The sequence below is a fragment of the Aquarana catesbeiana genome, linkage group LG03 (assembly GCF_042186555.1).
Source record: "Aquarana catesbeiana isolate 2022-GZ linkage group LG03, ASM4218655v1, whole genome shotgun sequence".
Lineage (NCBI taxonomy): Eukaryota > Metazoa > Chordata > Amphibia > Anura > Ranidae > Aquarana > Aquarana catesbeiana.
Genome location: NC_133326.1, coordinates 74564967 through 74582216, shown reverse-complemented (window position 1 = coordinate 74582216; position 17250 = coordinate 74564967). Strand labels below are relative to the sequence as shown.

At 42.7% G+C, this 17250-nt stretch overlaps 1 protein-coding gene across 9 annotated transcripts in view; it reads right to left on the bottom strand.

Annotated features, from left to right (window-relative positions):
• Window positions 1-17250, bottom strand: part of DMXL2 (Dmx like 2) — a 304172-nt gene that overhangs the window by 10918 nt on the left and 276004 nt on the right. For all 9 annotated transcript variants that reach the window (XM_073618681.1, XM_073618685.1, XM_073618686.1 and 6 more), the window contains one exon: window positions 6645-6736. In XM_073618681.1, coding sequence (XP_073474782.1) covers window positions 6645-6736 — 92 coding nt within the window. The remainder of the gene's footprint in view (window positions 1-6644; window positions 6737-17250) is intronic.

The following is a 17250-nucleotide window of genomic DNA, read 5'->3' as shown; positions in this document are numbered from 1 at the left end:
ACCAAGCCTTCAATTTCACCTCATGTTGCTACAGGAAAGACTTTTACATGTCTGTGAATTTTCTTTTCTTTCCGGGAATTTTCTTTTCTTGCACTCATGTGCACTCCTTTTTCAATTATATTTCTCACACGATTTTCCCATCATTGATTAGAAAATCATTCGCTTTTCAAAAAATTTCCAACATGTCCGATCACTCAAATTCGAGAGCTGCACAAAAATTGGCCGTTGCTCTGTCCTACTAATGGTGCGAAATTCAAAACAAAAATTCTTTGAAAAGATATTCGAAAGAAAATTTGTTCGGAATTCGAACCATGTAGGGCCTGCCTAAGACTGGGATGCCATTAAAGTTCATGCACGTGTAAAGGCAGACTTCCCAATACTTTTGGTAATGTAGTGTGTATATATCTTTTTTTGTTATTACTGTAGTATGTGGAAGTGGAACAGAGCTACAGTGTATCTGGAAAGTATTCACAGTGCTTCACTTTTTCCACATTTTGTTATATTACAGCTTTATTCCAAAATGGATTAAACTATTTTCCTCAAAGTTCTACAAACAATACCCTATAATGACAACATGAAAAAAGTTTTTTGAAATCTTTGCAAATTTATTAAAAATAAAAAATGACGAAAATCAAAATATTCACAGCCTTTGTTCAATACTTTATTGATGCACCTTTGGCACCAATTACAGTCTCAAGTCTTTTTGAGTATAATGCTACAAGCTTGGCACACCTATTTTTGAGCAGTTTCTCCCATTCTTCTTTGCAGGACCTTTCAAGCTCCATCAGGTTGGATGGGGAGCGTTGGTGCACAGCCATTTTCAGATCTATTCAGAGATGTTTAATCGGGCTCAAGTCTGGGCTCTGGCTGGGCCACTTAAGGATATTCAGAGTTGTCCCGTAGCCACTCCTTTGTTATCTTGGCTGTGTGCTTGGGGTCATTGTCCTGTTGGAAGATGAACCTTTGCCCCAGTCTGAGGTCCAGAGTGCTTTGGAGCAGGTTTTTATCAAAGATGTCTCTGTACATTGCTGAATTAATCTTTCCCTCGTTCCCGACTAGTCTCCCAGTTCCTGCTGCTGGAAAACATCCCCACAGCATGATGCCGCCACCACCATGCTTCATTGTAGGGAAGGTATTGGCCAGGTGATGAGTAGTGCATGGTTTCCTCCAGACATGATGCTTGCCATTTGTCAGGGCTGGGCTCAGCCCTTCCTTCTCTGAGCTGGCCGCTCAGCTGTCGGCTAATTGCCAGCTCCTATCTCTCCACAGTGACTCACCTGTTGATGATATCCTGCTAGTCAGTCCTGCTTACTTAAGCCGTCCAGCCCAGATCTTCTCTGCCTTCGTCTGGTCAACATCACAGAGACTCTCTCCTGCGTGCCTTTTAAAGACTTGCTTGGCCGACGTCCCTTCTGGTTCCAGATCCTGTTTGCTGTTTCACTACACTGATTCCTGGCTTCCTGACTTGTCTGACTATGCATTCCGGTTACCGAACTTTGGCTATGTTTTGACTAAGTTTGTTCTATTTGCTTTTTATTATTATTATTAAACAAGTGTTACATAGTAGGTGAGGTTGAAAAAAGACACGTCCATCAAGTCCAACCTATGTGTGTGATTATATGTCAGTATTACATTGTATATCCCTGTATGTTGCGGCCGTTCAGGTGCTTATCTAATAGTTTTTTGAAACTATTGATGCTTCCCGCTGAGACCACCGCCTGTGGAAGGGAATTCCACATCCTTGCTGCTCTTACAGTAAAGAACCCTCTACGTAGTTTAAGGTTAAACCTCTTTTGTTCTAATTTTAATGAGTGGCTACGTGTCCTGCTAAAACTCACTTTGCGAAAAAGTTTTATCCCTATTGTGGGGTCACCAGTATGGTATTTATATATTGAAATCATATCCCCTCTCAAGCGTCTCTTCTCCAGAGAGAATAAGTTTAGTCCTCCAACCTTTCCTCATAACTAATATCCTCCAGACCCTTTATTAGCTTAGTTGCCATTCTTTGTACTCGCTCCATTTCCAGTACATCCTTCCTGAGGACTGGTGCCCAGAACTGGACAGCATACTCTAAGTGTGGCCGGACCAGAGTCTTGTAGAGCGGGAGAATTATTGTTTTATCTCTGGAATTAATCCCCTTTTTAATGCATGTCAATATTCTGTTTGCTTTGTTAGCAGCAGCTTGGCATTGCATGCCATTGCTGAGACTATCATCTATTAAGACCCCCAGGTCCTTTTCCATCCTAGATTCCCCCAGAGGTTCCCCCCCAGTGTATAGATTGCATTCATATTTTTGCCACCCAAATGCATTATTTTACATTTTTTTTACCTAAACCTCATTTGCAATGTAGTTGCCCACCCCATTAATTTGTTCAGATCTTTTTGCAAGGTTTCCACATCCCGCGGAGAAGTTATTGCCCTGCTTAGCTTAGTATTGTCTGCAAATACAGTGATTGAACTGTTTACCCCATCCTCCAGGTTGTTTATGAACAAAATAAATAGGATTGGTCCCAGCACAGAACCCTGGGGGACCCCACTACCCACCTCTGACCATTCTGAGTACTCCCCATTTATCACCACTCTCTGAACTTGCCCTCATAGCCAGTTTTCATCCAAGGAACTCACCCTATAGTCCATGCCAACGGACCTTATTTTGTACGGTAAACATTTATGGGAAACGGTGTCAAATGCTTTTGCAATTGTGATTAAACTGTACTTCTGTCTCGGTCTGATTCATGGTTTCTGACACCATTCAGGCCAAAGAGTTATTATAATTATACAGGATTTATATAGCGACAACAGTTTACGCAGCCTGCGCTTTACAATATAAAAAGGAGACAATACAGTTATAATACAATAAAATACAAGAGGATTAAGAGGGCCTGCTCAGAAGAGCTTACAATCTAATAGGGTGGGGCAGGTGGTACAAAAGGTTGTAACTGTGGGGAATGAGCTGATGGAAGTGGTAAAAGATTAGTTGGAGACGTGATAGGCTTTCCTGAAGAGATGAGTTTTCAGGGATCGCCTGAAGGTAGCAAGAGTAGGGGATAGCCAGACAGGTGGATGTAGCGCGTTCCAGAGGATGGGAGAGGCTCTGGAGAAATCCTGGAGACGAGCATGGGAGGAGGAGACTAGAGAGCTTGAGAGTAGGAGGTCTTGAGAAGAGCGGAGAGGACGATTTGGGTGATATTTGGAGACAAGATTGGTGATGTAGCTCAGGGCAGAGTTGTGACTGGCTTTGTATGTTGTGGTTAGTATTTTGAATTTAATTCGCTGAGTGATTGGGAGCCAGTGTAGGGATTGGAGGAGAGGGTTGGCAGAGACTGAGCGGTTGGTAAGGTGGATATGTCAGCAGCATTCATAATAGACTGAAGAGGGGATAGCCTATGGAGAGGCAGGCCAATGGCGAGAGATAACAAGGGAGTGAATGAGGAGCTTGGTGGTTTAATTTGTTAAAAAGGGGCGAATTTTAGAGATGTTATGGAGGTGAGTTCAATCTTTGTTTCATCAGACCAGATAATTTTGTTTTTAATGTTCAGAGACCTTAAGGTACTTTTTGGTAAACTCCAGGCAGGCTGTCATGTGCCTTTTACTAGAGGAGTGGCTTCCGTCTGACCACTCTACCATACAGGCCAGATCAGTGGAGGGCTGCAGAGATGGTTGTTCTTCTGGAAGGTTCTCCTCTCTCCACAGAGAAATGATGGAGCTCTGTCAGAGTGACCATCGGGTTTTTGGTCACCTCTCTAAGGCACTTCTCCCTCGATCGCTCAGTTTGGCCAGGCGGCCTGCTCTAGGAAGAGTCCTGGTGGTTCCACACTTCTTCCATTTAGGGATACTGGAGGCCACTGTGCTTATTTGGACCTTCAATGCTGCAGACATTTTTCTGTACCCTACCCCAGATCTGTGCCTCAATACAATTCGGTCTCGGAGGTCTACAGGCAATTCATTGCACTTCATGGCTTGGTTTGTGCTCTGACATGAACTGTTAACAGTGGGACCTTATATAGAGAGGTGTGGGCTTTTCCAAATCATGTCCAATTAACTGAATTTAACGCAGGTGGACTCCAATCAAGTTGTAGAAACATCTCAAGAATGATCAGTGGAAACAGGATGCACCTGAGCTCAATTTTGAGTGCCGTGGCAAAGGCTGTGAATACTTATGTACATGTGATTTTTTTGGTTTTCATTTTTATTAGATTTCAAACAAAAACTTCTTTCACGTTGTCATTATGGGGTATTGTTTGTAGAATTTTGAGTAAAATAATGAATATAATCAATTTTGAAATAAGGCTGTAACATAACAAAATGTAAAAAAAGTGAAGCACTGTAAATGCTTTACAGATGCACTGTAGGTGTGTCTATCAAGAAACTAGATGCACTATGGGTCCAGCATGTGACAAAAAGGCGAGGAATTAATGTCATGAAATGTTGGTGGTGAAAAAACATTAGCAACCTCCACTAAGATGTCCGATTCCGTTTTGCCTCCTACAAATGTAAGTGCGCTGGGCAATTCATTTTGAAACCCAAGGATAAAATAAGGGGGCTGCATTTACAGATGGTATTATAGCCATTGCAGTAGATCAGACATAATGGCAGAAAAATTCTGCTTTCATCAGACAGATCACATATTGTGCAGTCTGAGGGGAGGGAGCTCAAATTAGGGGGATGGAGCCGTATCACTGTGCTACCTTGCTCTGGAACAATGAAACTTCTATCAACCTAAAATAAACTTGGGAGTTTCCTCAGGGCTTGCAGTGGAATTCGCCCTATTTGTCCCATTTCCTCCTGCTCCAAAGCACCTGTAATTTGCCATTGCTAAGTGGGGATCTTTCCTGCAGGATACTCAAAAAATAAATGCAGACTGAAGGGGGGGGGGGGGTTGGTCAGCATGTCCGATATGAAGAATTGGCAATTGGCTCTATATGAGTTGCTGTGGATGAGGCTCTGAGGTATTAGGTGACAGGAGACACAGCAAATGAATGGTCAGCTTCTGTGATTGGTGGAAGATGACAGCTGAATTGCACAGTTAGGAGTCTTACAGACAACATATTACTAGCCAGAGAGGAACTTCTGGTAGTAACGTGGAAGAAATGGCCACCAAATTTAAATACATAGAAAGTATAATAGTGTTACCTATAAGGACAAATAAAGTGATACCATTATAGCTAGGGACAAAACACAAAGGTGTAGACTCCCTAACCTGTGCTTTCAAAACTACTTGTGTGTTTAGCACGGCAGTGTATCTTGAAGGGAAAAAAAAGGATAGGGTGTATCGTACATACCGGTGATGGTGAACCTTGGCACCTCAGATATTTTGGAACTACATTTCCCATGATGCTCATGCACTCTGCAGTGTAGTTGAGCATCATGGGAAATGTAATTCCAAAACATCTGGGGGGTGCCAAGGTTTGCCATCACTGGTATATACTATATCCAGGAACCAGTATGTAAACGCTATATGGAAACCATATATCTTACCTCGTTGATGCAGTTGGTCCTGTTCAGGGCCCTGTTTATAAAAATGCAAGGCTTCCTAGGAATGAAAGCAGCACTCAGCCCAACTCAATTTTGTTCCAGCAGCAGACAGGAAGTCCCCGGAACACAATTAGTAAATGAAATTTAACTATTTAACCACTAGCCTCGTTTTGGATTTTAGGTGTTTACATGTTTAAAACAGTTTTTTTTGCTAGAAAATGACTTAGAACCCCCAAACATCATATATTGTTTTTTTTCTAACACCCTAGAGAATAAAATGACGGTCAATGCAATACTTTTTTTCGCACCGTATTTGCGCAGCGGCCTTATAAGCGCACAAGTTAGCCAATTTTTTTTTCATATTGTGAAAGATAATGTTACGCCAAAAAATAAAAGAGAAAAAAAAACGACAACAAAAAAATATGCCTTTAAGACGTATGGGCGGAGCTGACGTTATGACGTCACTTCCGTCCTCCTATGGTATGGAGACGGGTGGGGGCCATCTTCCCCTCACTCGTCTCCATACCACGGACGTGACAGGTCCCGATCGCCTCCACTGCTACAGATGGCTCCGGTAAGCGGCGGAGGGCTCGGTAGAGAGGCGGGTGGCATCTCTCCCGCCGCCGATAACGGTGATCTCGCAGCTAATCCGCCGCAGAGACCACCATTATCGTACACAGAACCACCGGTCCTAAAGATGGATACCTCGGTTGTGGCAGCAGCTGCTGCCGTTATTGAGATATCCACCTTCAAAGAAATGACATATATATACAATGGCCGGTCGGTAAGTGGTTAAGGTGATAGCAAAGCTGGAGTCAGGCTTTAAAAATTTCACAGTAAAATTACTCAGACTACTATATTACCTGCTTTTCAGGACCCTTACATTAATTTTAATTGCACATCAGCATGTGGACACTTCAATTACAGGGACTTGCAGCAAATGCTGGTACTAGCAGGGAGTTAGAACTCTAGATAGAATTTATATATAAATTCTGTCACTCATGCAATTTAAGGTCATCAGCTATGGTGCTGAAATTCGACATATTTACTATCAGCAAAGCAAATTCTAAAGGCTTTTTAAAAAAAGATGGATGCTGTTGTTGTAATGTTGATGCCACTGTAATTAAAATGTACTATATTAACCAACTGGGTTTAAAAAAAAAACATACCTGTTATCATTTGATTGCCCTGATGTTGCCACCAAGCTAGATGAGGTAATAAAGGCAAAGTCACTCGTTGTTTTACTATGACACTGCCAACGCTTAAAAAAGGAAAGAAAGAAAGGAAGAAGAAATGCTTCATTACTATATCAGAAATAACTAATGACTTATTCTAAAAGACACAATATTGAAACACAATTATCAATATCCATTAAAAAAAAAAATGTTGTTACCACAAATATTACTATACAAGCTATTTTGTTTTCCTGTTGGCTGCAGAATGTGAGGGTGGCCCAGTAAAGAGACTGTGACAGCAGGAAGGAGCAGAATACAGTAAAACTATAACAGCTGTAGCTCTGGTTTGCAGTAATGAAATACCACTGACTTTGGGGTATATCAGAGCTTGAATAAAGAGTGTGTGTGCAGGCACCAGAAGGTGCATGATTTATAATCCTACTTTCATAACCCTGCTTTAAAGAGTAACTCTAGCTGTGTAGACTAAGTTGGGTTTAAAATATTTATCAGGTCTTTACTGCCGTTTGTTGCCCACTGGAGAGATTCACCTTTAGGGCTTGTTAAAAATGGGTGGCCAGGGGGTTGCAGTTTTACAGCACCCCCCACTTCCGCTCACCCACCAAAAAAAAGGGCATGTAGCCCCTCAGGGTTTTTACACATGCCACAGCAAAAATGAAACCCACTCAAGTGTATGGGGCCATGACACGACCACGTGCAATGCAGGAACAAATTAACAACTTGTCTACTGGGCACTTTTACCCCTTTCCTGCCCAGGCCAATTTTCAGCTTTCACATTTTGAATGACAATTATCATGCAACACTGTACCCATATTTTTATCATTTTTTTTCACAAAAATAGAGCTTTCTTTTGGTAGTATTTTATCACAACTGGGTCTTTTTGTTTTTACCGCAAAAGACCGAAAATTTGGAAAGAAAAAAAAACAAACAAAAAAATATTTTTCATAGTTTGTTATAAAATTTTCCAAACAGGTAATTTTTCTACTTCACTGATGTGAGGCTGCACTGATGGGCAATGAGAGGTGGCACTGATTGGCAGCTCTGGTGGGCACTAATTGGCAGCTCTGGTGGGCACTAATTGGACTGCACTGATAATCAGGGCCCTGATTATCAGTGCCGTTGTCCCCTTAATATAAGCCAGTTATAAGCTTTCTTCTTCTCTCCTCACACTGTCAGCATGAGGAAAGAAAAGCAAATAACCGGCTTGTGTTTACATCCTGTGACCAACTGTCATTGGCTGACAGCTGATCACGCAGTAAAGGTCCAAAGAACTTGGCGAGCACAGAGCGCGTCACCTACAGTCAGCCGTCTATCAGCTATAGTGTGGGCAGGAAGTAGTTAACATTCTATTTTTTTTTTTTAAATAAAAACATCACTTCCTTGTAATAATGATCTGGGCAGGACCTGTGCAATATTCAACCATAAAATGGTAATTTCCTGATGACATAATGGGTTGACGGTTTCTTTTGTTAAGACACATGACTGCAGTAGATAAAACTGTGTATTGAAGTTTGGGAAATCTTTGTAACCTCTATGTTTCTTCTAGATTTAACTCATCTGGAACAGAGTTACTCTTTAGGAAAAAAGGCATGTTAGGATTACCCTTCATGTATCATACCTGGTTAGCAGGGTCTATGGCAGTAACAGCATTATGTGCCGTTGATACAAGGTAGAGGTAGTACGCATGAAAGGTCATCCTGCATTTCCCCACCATATCTTTATGCTTCTTAAAGTTTTTCTTTTTTTTTACAAACATTGATATTATTGCATTACTGAGAATGAAGCTCTTTAGAACTGAAGTGACACAAGGGTAAAATACCATGTCCTTCCTGTTACTTGGTAGTTAATACATTCTAGAGACTGCCTAAAGTGTTTTTGGGAATGTTTTTTTTTTAATCTATCAGACACAAAGAATGTTTGCTTTCCCATGGATTAATATTGGCTGTGAGAGAAAGGAAAAGATGACCTGTGTATTTTCTTTTTTATTGTAAATACTATGTAACTATGTAAACAAGAAGTCTAGTTTCCAGGGGATTTTAATACACTCCTATAGCGCTCTGTAGAATCTCATTAACTTTAGCATACTTGTTTCAACAAGTGAATTCACAAATAAAGTGTGTAAAAGCTTGCCAGTAAAAATATGCAATCACACTATGGATATTTTTAGAACCAATTACAGATTACGTTTAATTTGATTATAAATTATTCCACCCCCCCCCCCCCCCCCATAATCACAATGCTAATGAAAATAAGAGAAAAACAACTAGTTTGCTGTATATTACATTATTTTAGACCCAGTGACAGCATCACTGGGCCTCTGTGCTTCTCTATGCATAGCATGCAGATCTTGAGTGGATGAAGGGGCTGGTAAGGTGCTGTACATAGCTTCTTGAAAATATCACAGCACCCTGCTTCGCTGGAATACTTTCAAGAGCTCTCTGATCTGATGCAAACAGTGAGCTGGCTCTTGAAAAGTGTGGAGAATATGAAAATGCCATAATGGATGGATATCAGTCAGGAGGACTGTGCTTTCTTGCTTTACTAGGCAGGCTGCCTTTGCATGCAGACCAATCTAGGTATCGCCCACAAGTGATGCTGAGAATCCATGTGGAAAAGCTTAAATTCAAGTGAAATGGATGGACCAGTGACAGCCAGGTAAGGAAATGGTTAAATAACCTTCGAAGGCCTCCTTCCAGGAACTAAAACCGACTATATGACTTGCTGCAGCTACTAATACACACTGTGAAAAGCTCTCAGCGTGCAGTGAAATCAGAGTAAGCATATTCAGTACAGGAAAGGAGACTGCACAACTGTGCAAGGCTAAAGATAAGCTTTAACAGTACTGTACATAGTTACAGTAGTTCTGTCACATTACTATATATAATAATAAAACACACACAAAATGCCCATATAGGGCTTGTTAACATCTCAAGCCCCACATTCGGTATGCAGTTCTAAAAGTGCAATGTTCTTGAAGCTGTAATTTTATGTCACAGTTTTTTGGAAAATTAAAAAATAAGCAAACAGTCATCAGTCATTAAGGGAAGCCATTCATGACTGTTTGCTTGCATGTAATCCCTATGATTGGTTATAGCGATCACATGATATCCCAGCTGCTGTACCGAGCTCCGTGATCCGCTGTGTCCACTGGACAGTGGTTACAGTGGTTATAGGACTGCACCTACATGTTCCCCGGCACCAACCATATCAACACCCTGCTGTGGGACCTTTGTACTTTCAGTGTATGGCCCTGCCATTTGGCCTATCTTCGACACCATGGGTGTTTACCAAGGAGTTGGCCCCAGTATTAGCCTTGTAGCATTATCAGAGCATCCCAACTTTGGGACCTCCTACAGAGGGAAGAGTCTGCACAAGTTCTGGGGGACAAGGTAGCTCTGATAGTCTAGACCTTGCAGAGATTTGAGTGAATGCTGAAACTTCAAGAATTCAGCATTGTAACCGACTCATCATTTTGGAATATCTGGGTCTAGTCCTAGACACAAAATTAAGCTAGAGATTTTTCTTATCCAAGAGAAATGTCAAAATCTCCATTCCTAGACTTGTACTTTTAAAGTCCAGCAGCCATCTCACTGGGCTCCTGTCCTGGATAACTTAATGTTCCATCCCAGGTTGGACAACTGGCAGTCAGATTACCTCAGTCAGCAGCATTCGCACCCAGCGAAGGTGGTCACTACACCAGGAGGGGTTCCAGGACCCATGTCACAGATGAGGGATGCTGGATGTGGTCTTTCTGGCCTCCAGGTTTCAAAGCAAACTGGACAGCTTTGTCTGGAGGTACATGGATTTTCTAGTGGAAGCAGTGGATGCTCTGGTGGCTCCACGGGATGGGACCAACTTGATCTATGCTTTTCCTCCCCCAAAACTACTCTTTGTCTGCTTCACAGGGTCAAAATAGAGAGCATTCCATGGATCTGTGGTACTCCAATACCGTAAGCATCCTTGGCAGATGCTCCGTTGACTCTACCAGACCATCTGGATCTTCTCTCTCAAGGACTAATTTTGCATCCTGATTCATAGTCACTGGTTTTAAGGAAGTCTACTTCTTGCAAGGTCTTTTAGGTTGCGACCAGCACCATTAAAAGTCAAGTTTCTTCTCTTGCTATCTTGCTCCAGACACTGTTGGCCACCTACTCCTTGATTAAGACCTTCTGGGTGTCTCCTGTGTGGTTCCTCCTGTCAACTCCCCCTGTGAGTCTACACTGAATTTGGTTCTATGAGCACTTCAAAAACTGCAGCTTGAACCTATCAGATATTCCTCTTTACACTCTTACCCATAAGGTAGTGTGTCTTTTAGCCTTTCCTTTTCCAAGGCGAGTGTACAAGCTAGTACTCTTATACTATAAATAACTTTTTCTGGTCTTGTACAAAGACAAGGTGGTGTTGTCCAGAACTTTTTTTCTACCCAAGATAGTTTCAGCCTTTCATGTCAACCAGGTTCGTCCATCCCCATTTCTGGCTCCAGTTTATTAGGAGATTTCACTCCACCTGCCTGGATGTTGTGTGGGCTGTGAAAGCCTCGCTCAGCCATGGATTCCTTTAGAAAGACAGGCTCTCTTTCTTTCAGGGAACACTCTACTAGATCTGTGAGTGCCTCTATGACACCAGGCTACCGTCTTCCAGGTCTGCAAGTTTGCCATTTTGGTCTGTTCACACTTTTTCCACGTTCTTCCAGATAGATATACAGGCTTCATCTGATGCCAGCTATTCAAATCAGGCAGTCCCCAGCTCTGACTTTCTGTGGGCCCGTTAGGGTTGTGTTTGCTGTCCCCTTCCCCACTCTTCCTTTGTTGGACTGCTTTTGGGAGTTTATGACTTTGTGTCTCTCAAAGGATTACAAGAAAATAGGATTTTTGTGGGAGACAGATTTCCATGTTTTTGATCAGGCTCTTGGTATTGTTTGCAACAGAATGCACAGAATGCATTAAAATAAAAAAACCTTCTGCCTTTGAAACCTTTAAAGTAACTGTTTTTTTTTCTTCTAAATAACAAAATGTTATACTTACCTGCCCTGTGCAGTGGTTTGGCACAGGGCAGCCCGAATCCTCCTCTTCTCGGGTCCCTGGCTGGAGCTTCTGGCCCCTCCCTCCTGTTAATGCCCCCACAGCAAGCAGCAGGCTATGGGGCACCGGAGCCGAGCTGCTGCTCTGTGTATCCATTCACACACGGAGCCATGGCCCAGCCCTGCTCCCTCTCATTCCTGATTGGCTGAGTTTGATTGACGGCAGCAGGAGGCAATGCGCCACTGCTGTGTCTCAGCCAATCAGGAGGGAGAGTCCTGGACTGATGAGGCACTTGTGGACATCGTTGGATAGAGATGGGGCTCAGGCAAGTATTAGGGGGGCAGCTGAACACAGAAGGCTTTTTATACTAATGCATAGAATGGATTATGCATTAGGATTAATGCATAAGGATTAACCACTTGCCGACCGCCTCACGCATATATACGTGAGCAGAATGGCACGGGCAGGCAAAATCACGTACCCATACGTGATTGCCTTCCCGCGGGCGGGGGGTCCGGTCGGACCCCCCCCCGGTGCCAGCGGCGGTCGGCATTTGGCTAGGAGCGATGAGAGACGAGGGGGAGACCATCCGATCGTGGCCCCCCCCTCGCGATCGCTCCCAGCCAATGAGGAACATCCCCTGCCTGTGTATAGTACACACAGGCAGAGGATGTGATGTCATCTCTCCTCGGCTCGGCAGTTTCCGTTCTAGTGCCGAGGAGAGAAGACATGTAAGTGCACCAACACACACACACACAGTAGAACATGCCAGGCACACAAAACACCCCCGATCCCCCCCCATCGCCCCCCAATCACCCCTCCCCCCTCCCTGTAACACTGACACCAAGCAGTATTTTTTTTTTTTTTCTGATTACTGCAGGGTGTCAGTTAGTGACAGTTACTGTGGTAGGACAGTGAGTGTTACCCCCCTTTAGGTCTAGGGTACCCCCCTAACCCCCCCTAATAAAGTTTTAACCCCTTGATCACCCCCTGCACCAGTGTCACTAAGCGATAATTTTTCTGATCGCTGTATTAGTGTCGCTGGTGACGCTAGTTAGGGAGGTAAATATTGAGGTTCGCCATCAGCATTTTATAGCGACAGGGACCCCCATATACTATCTAATAAATGTTTTAACCCCTTGATTGCCCCCTAGTTAACCCTTTCACCACTGATCACCGTATAACCGTTACGGGTGACGCTGGTTAGTTGGTTTATTTTTCATAGTGTCAGGGTACCCGCCGTTTATTACCGAATAAAGGTTTAGCCCCCTGATCACCCGGCGGTGATATGCGTCGCCCCAGGCAGCGTCAGATTAGCGCCAGTACCGCTAACACCCACGCACGCAGCATACGCCTCCCTTAGTGGTATAGTATCTGAACGCATCAATATCTGATCCGATCAGATCTATACTAGCGTCCCCAGCAGTTTAGGGTTCCCAAAAACGCAGTGTTAGCGGGATCAGCCCAGATACCCGCTAGCACCTGCGTTTTGCCCCTCCGCCCGGCCCAGCCCAGCCCACCCAAGTGCAGTATCGATCGATCACTGTCACTTACAAAACGCTAAACGCATAACTGCAGCGTTCGCAGAGTCAGGCCTGATCCCTGCGATCGCTAACAGTTTTTTTGGTAGCGTTTTGGTGAACTGGCAAGCACCAGCCCCAGGCAGCGTCAGGTTAGTGCTAGTAGCGCTAACACCCACGCACGCACCGTACACCTCCCTTAGTGGTATAGTATCTGAACGGATCAATATCTGATCCGATCAGATCTATACTAGCGTCCCCAGCAGTTTAGGGTTCCCAAAAACGCAGTGTTAGTGGGATCAGACCAGATACCTGCTAGCACCTGCGTTTTGCCCCTCCGCCCAGCCCGGCCCAGCCCACCCAAGTGCAGTATCGATCGATCACTGTCACTTACAAAACACTAAACGCATAACTGCAGCGTTCGCAGAGTCAGGCCTGATCCCTGCGATCGTTTTGGTGAACTGGCAAGCACCAGTGGCCTAGTACACCCCGGTCATAGTCAAACCAGCACTGCAGTAACACTTGGTGACGTTTCGAGTCCCATAAATGCAGTTCAAGCTGGTGAGGTGGCAAGCACAAGTAGTGTCCCGCTGCCACCAAAAAGACAAACACAGGCCCGTCGTGCCCATAATGCCCTTCCTGCTGCATTCGCAAATCCTAATTGGGAACCCACCACTTCTGCAGCGCCCGTACTTCCCCCATTCACATCCCCAACCAAATGCAGTCGGTTGCATGAGAGGCATTTTTCTTTATGTCCTCCCGAGTACCCCTACCCAACAAACCCCCCCAAAAAAGATGTTGTGTCTGCAGCAAGCGCGGATATAGGCGTGACACCCGCTATTATTGTCCCTCCTGTCCTGACAATCCTGGTCTTTGCATTGGTGAATGTTTTGAATGCTACCATTCACTAGTTGAGTATTAGCGTAGGGTACAGCACTGCACAGACTAGGCACACTTTCACAGGGTCTCCCAAGATGCCATCACATTTTGAGAGACCCAAACCTGGAACCGGTTACAGTTATAAAAGTTAGTTACAAAAAAAAGTGTAAAAAAAACAAAAAAAAAACAAAAAAAAAAAAAACACATACAAAAATATAAAATAAAAAAAAATAGTTGTTGTTTTATTGTTCTCTCTCTCTCTATTCTCTCTCTCTCTATTCTCTCTCTATTGTTCTGCTCTTTTTTACTGTATTCTATTCTGCAATGTTTTATTGTTATTATGTTTTATCATGTTTGTTTTTCAGGTCTGCAATTTTTTATACTTTACCGTTTACTGTGCTTTATTGTTAACCATTTTTTAGTCTTCAGGTACGCCATTCACGACTTTGAGTGGTTATACCAGAATGATGCTTGCAGGTTTAGGTATCATCTTGGTATCATTCTTTTCAGCCAGCGGTCGGCTTTCATGTAAAAGCAATCCTAGCGGCTAATTAGCCTCTAGAATGCTTTTACAAGCCGTGGGAGGGAATGCCCCCCCCCCCCAAACCGTCTTTCGTGTTTTTCTCTGTCTCAACAGGGAACCTGAGAATGCAGCCGGTGATTCAGCCAGCTGACCATAGAGCTGATCAGAGACCAGAGTGGCTCCAAACATCTCTATGGCCTAAGAAACCGGAAGCTACGAGCATTTTATGACTTAGATTTTGCCGGATGTAAACAGCGCCATTGGGAAATTGGGAAAGCATTTTATCACATCGATCTTGGTGTGGTCAGATGCTTTGAGGGCAGAGGAGAAATCTAGGGTCTAATAGACCCCAATTTTTTCAAAAAAAGAGTACCTGTCACCACCTATTGCTATGATAGGGGATATTTACATTCCCTGAGATAACAATAAAAATGATTTAAAAAAAAAAAATATGAAAGGAACAGTTTAAAAATAAGATAAAAAAGCAAAAAAATAATAAAGAAAAAAAAAAAAAAAAAGCACCCCTGTCCCCCTGCTCTCGCGCTAAGGCGAATGCAAGCGTCGGTCTGGCGTCAAATGTAAACAGCAATTGCACCATGCATGTGAGGTATCACCGCGAAGGTCAGATCGAGGGCAGTAATTTTAGCAGTAGACCTCCTCTATAAATCTAAAGTGGTAACCTGTAAAGGCTTTTAAAGGCTTTTAAAAATGTATTTAGTTTGTCGCCACTGCACGTTTGTGCGCAATTTTAAAGCATGTCATGTTTGGTATCCATGTACTCAGCCTAAAATCATCTTTTTTATTTCATCAAACATTTGGGCAATATAGTGTGTTTTAGTGCATTAAAATTTAAAAAAGTGTGTTTTTCCCCCAAAAAATGCGTTTGAAAAATCGCTGCGCAAATACTGTGTGAAAAAAAAAAATTAAAACACCCACCATTTTAATCTGTAGGGCATTTGCTTTAAAAAAATATATAATGTTTGGGGGTTCAAAGTAATTTTCTTGCAAAAAAAAATAATTTTTTCATGTAATCAAAAAGTGTCAGAAAGGGCTTTGTATTTAAGTGGTTAGAAGAGTGGGTTATGTGTGACATAAGCTTCTAAATGTTGTGCATAAAATGCCAGGACAGTTCAAAACCCCCCAAATGACCCCATTTTGGAAAGTAGACACCCCAAGCTATTTGCTGAGAGGCATGTCGAGTCCATGGAATATTTTATATTGTGACACAAGTTGCGGGAGAGAGACAATTTTTTTTTTGTGCAATTCCACATATGCCCATGGCCTGTGTGAGCAATATATCATTAAGTGACAACTTTGTGCAAAAAAAAAAAAAAAAAAAATTTGTCACTTTCCCGCAACTTGTGTCAAAATATAAAACATTCCATGGACTCAACATGCCTCAAAGCAAATAGCTTGGGGTGTCTACTTTCCAAAATGGGGTCATTTGGGGGGGGGTTTATGCCATCTGGGCATTTTATGGCATTCAAAACTGTGATAGGTAGTGAGGAGTAAAATCAAAAATGTACGCTCTTAGAAATCCTGAAGGCAGTGATTGGTTTTCGGGGCCCCGTATACGCGGCTAGGCTCCCAAAAAGTCCCACACATATGTGGTATCCCCATACTCAGGAGAAGCAGCTGAATGTATTTTGGGGTGCAATTCCACATATGCCCATGGCCTGTGTGAGCAATATATCATTTAGTGACAACTTTTTGTAAATATTTTTTTTTTTTTTTTTTGTCATTATTCAATCACTTGGGACAAAAAAAATGAATATTCAATGGGCTCAACATGCCTCTCAGCAATTTCCTTGGGGTGTCTACTTTCCAAAATGGGGTCATTTGTGGGGGTTTTGTACTGCCCTGCCATTTTAGCACCTCAAGAAACGACATAGGCAGTCATAAATTAAAGGCTGTGTAAATTCCAGAAAATGTACCCTAGTTTGTAGGCGCTATAACTTTTGCGCAAACCAATAAATATACACTTATTGACATTTTTTTTTACCAAAGACATGTGGCCGAATACATTTTGGCCTAAATGTATGACTAAAATTGAGTTTATTGGATTTTTTTTAGAACAAAACGTAGAAAATATCAATTTTTTAAAAAATTTTCGGTCTTTTTCCGTGTATAGCGCAAAAAATAAAAACGGCAGAGGTGATCAAATACCATCAAAAGAAAGCTCTATTTGTGGAAAGAAAAGGACGCAAATTTCGTTTGGGTACAGCATTGCATGACCGCGCAATTAGCAGTTAAAGCGACGCAGTGCCAAATTGTAAAAAGTGCTCTGGTCAGGAAGGGGGTAAATCCTTCCGGGGCTGAAGTGGTTAAAAACATTCTAACTTTACAACCACTTTAAGTATATGGGTCCAAAACACATGAATGAATGCTATGTTTTTTTCAACCTCCTAATTATAAATGTAAATATAGTGAAAAATTGGCTTAGCTACATTAGTTTTCTAAATATATACCAAACACCTTAGCCTTATTATTTCCTGTCGCATCATGGCAGCATACACGTTGGGTTGTGACTCCGCCTCCACAACCTGATAGGACCACATAGCTATAAATTAGAGAGCAGGCACCTGCCCCAGTATTCTCTTATTTTTCCTCACCTGTCAGGACGCACGGATCAGCACCCC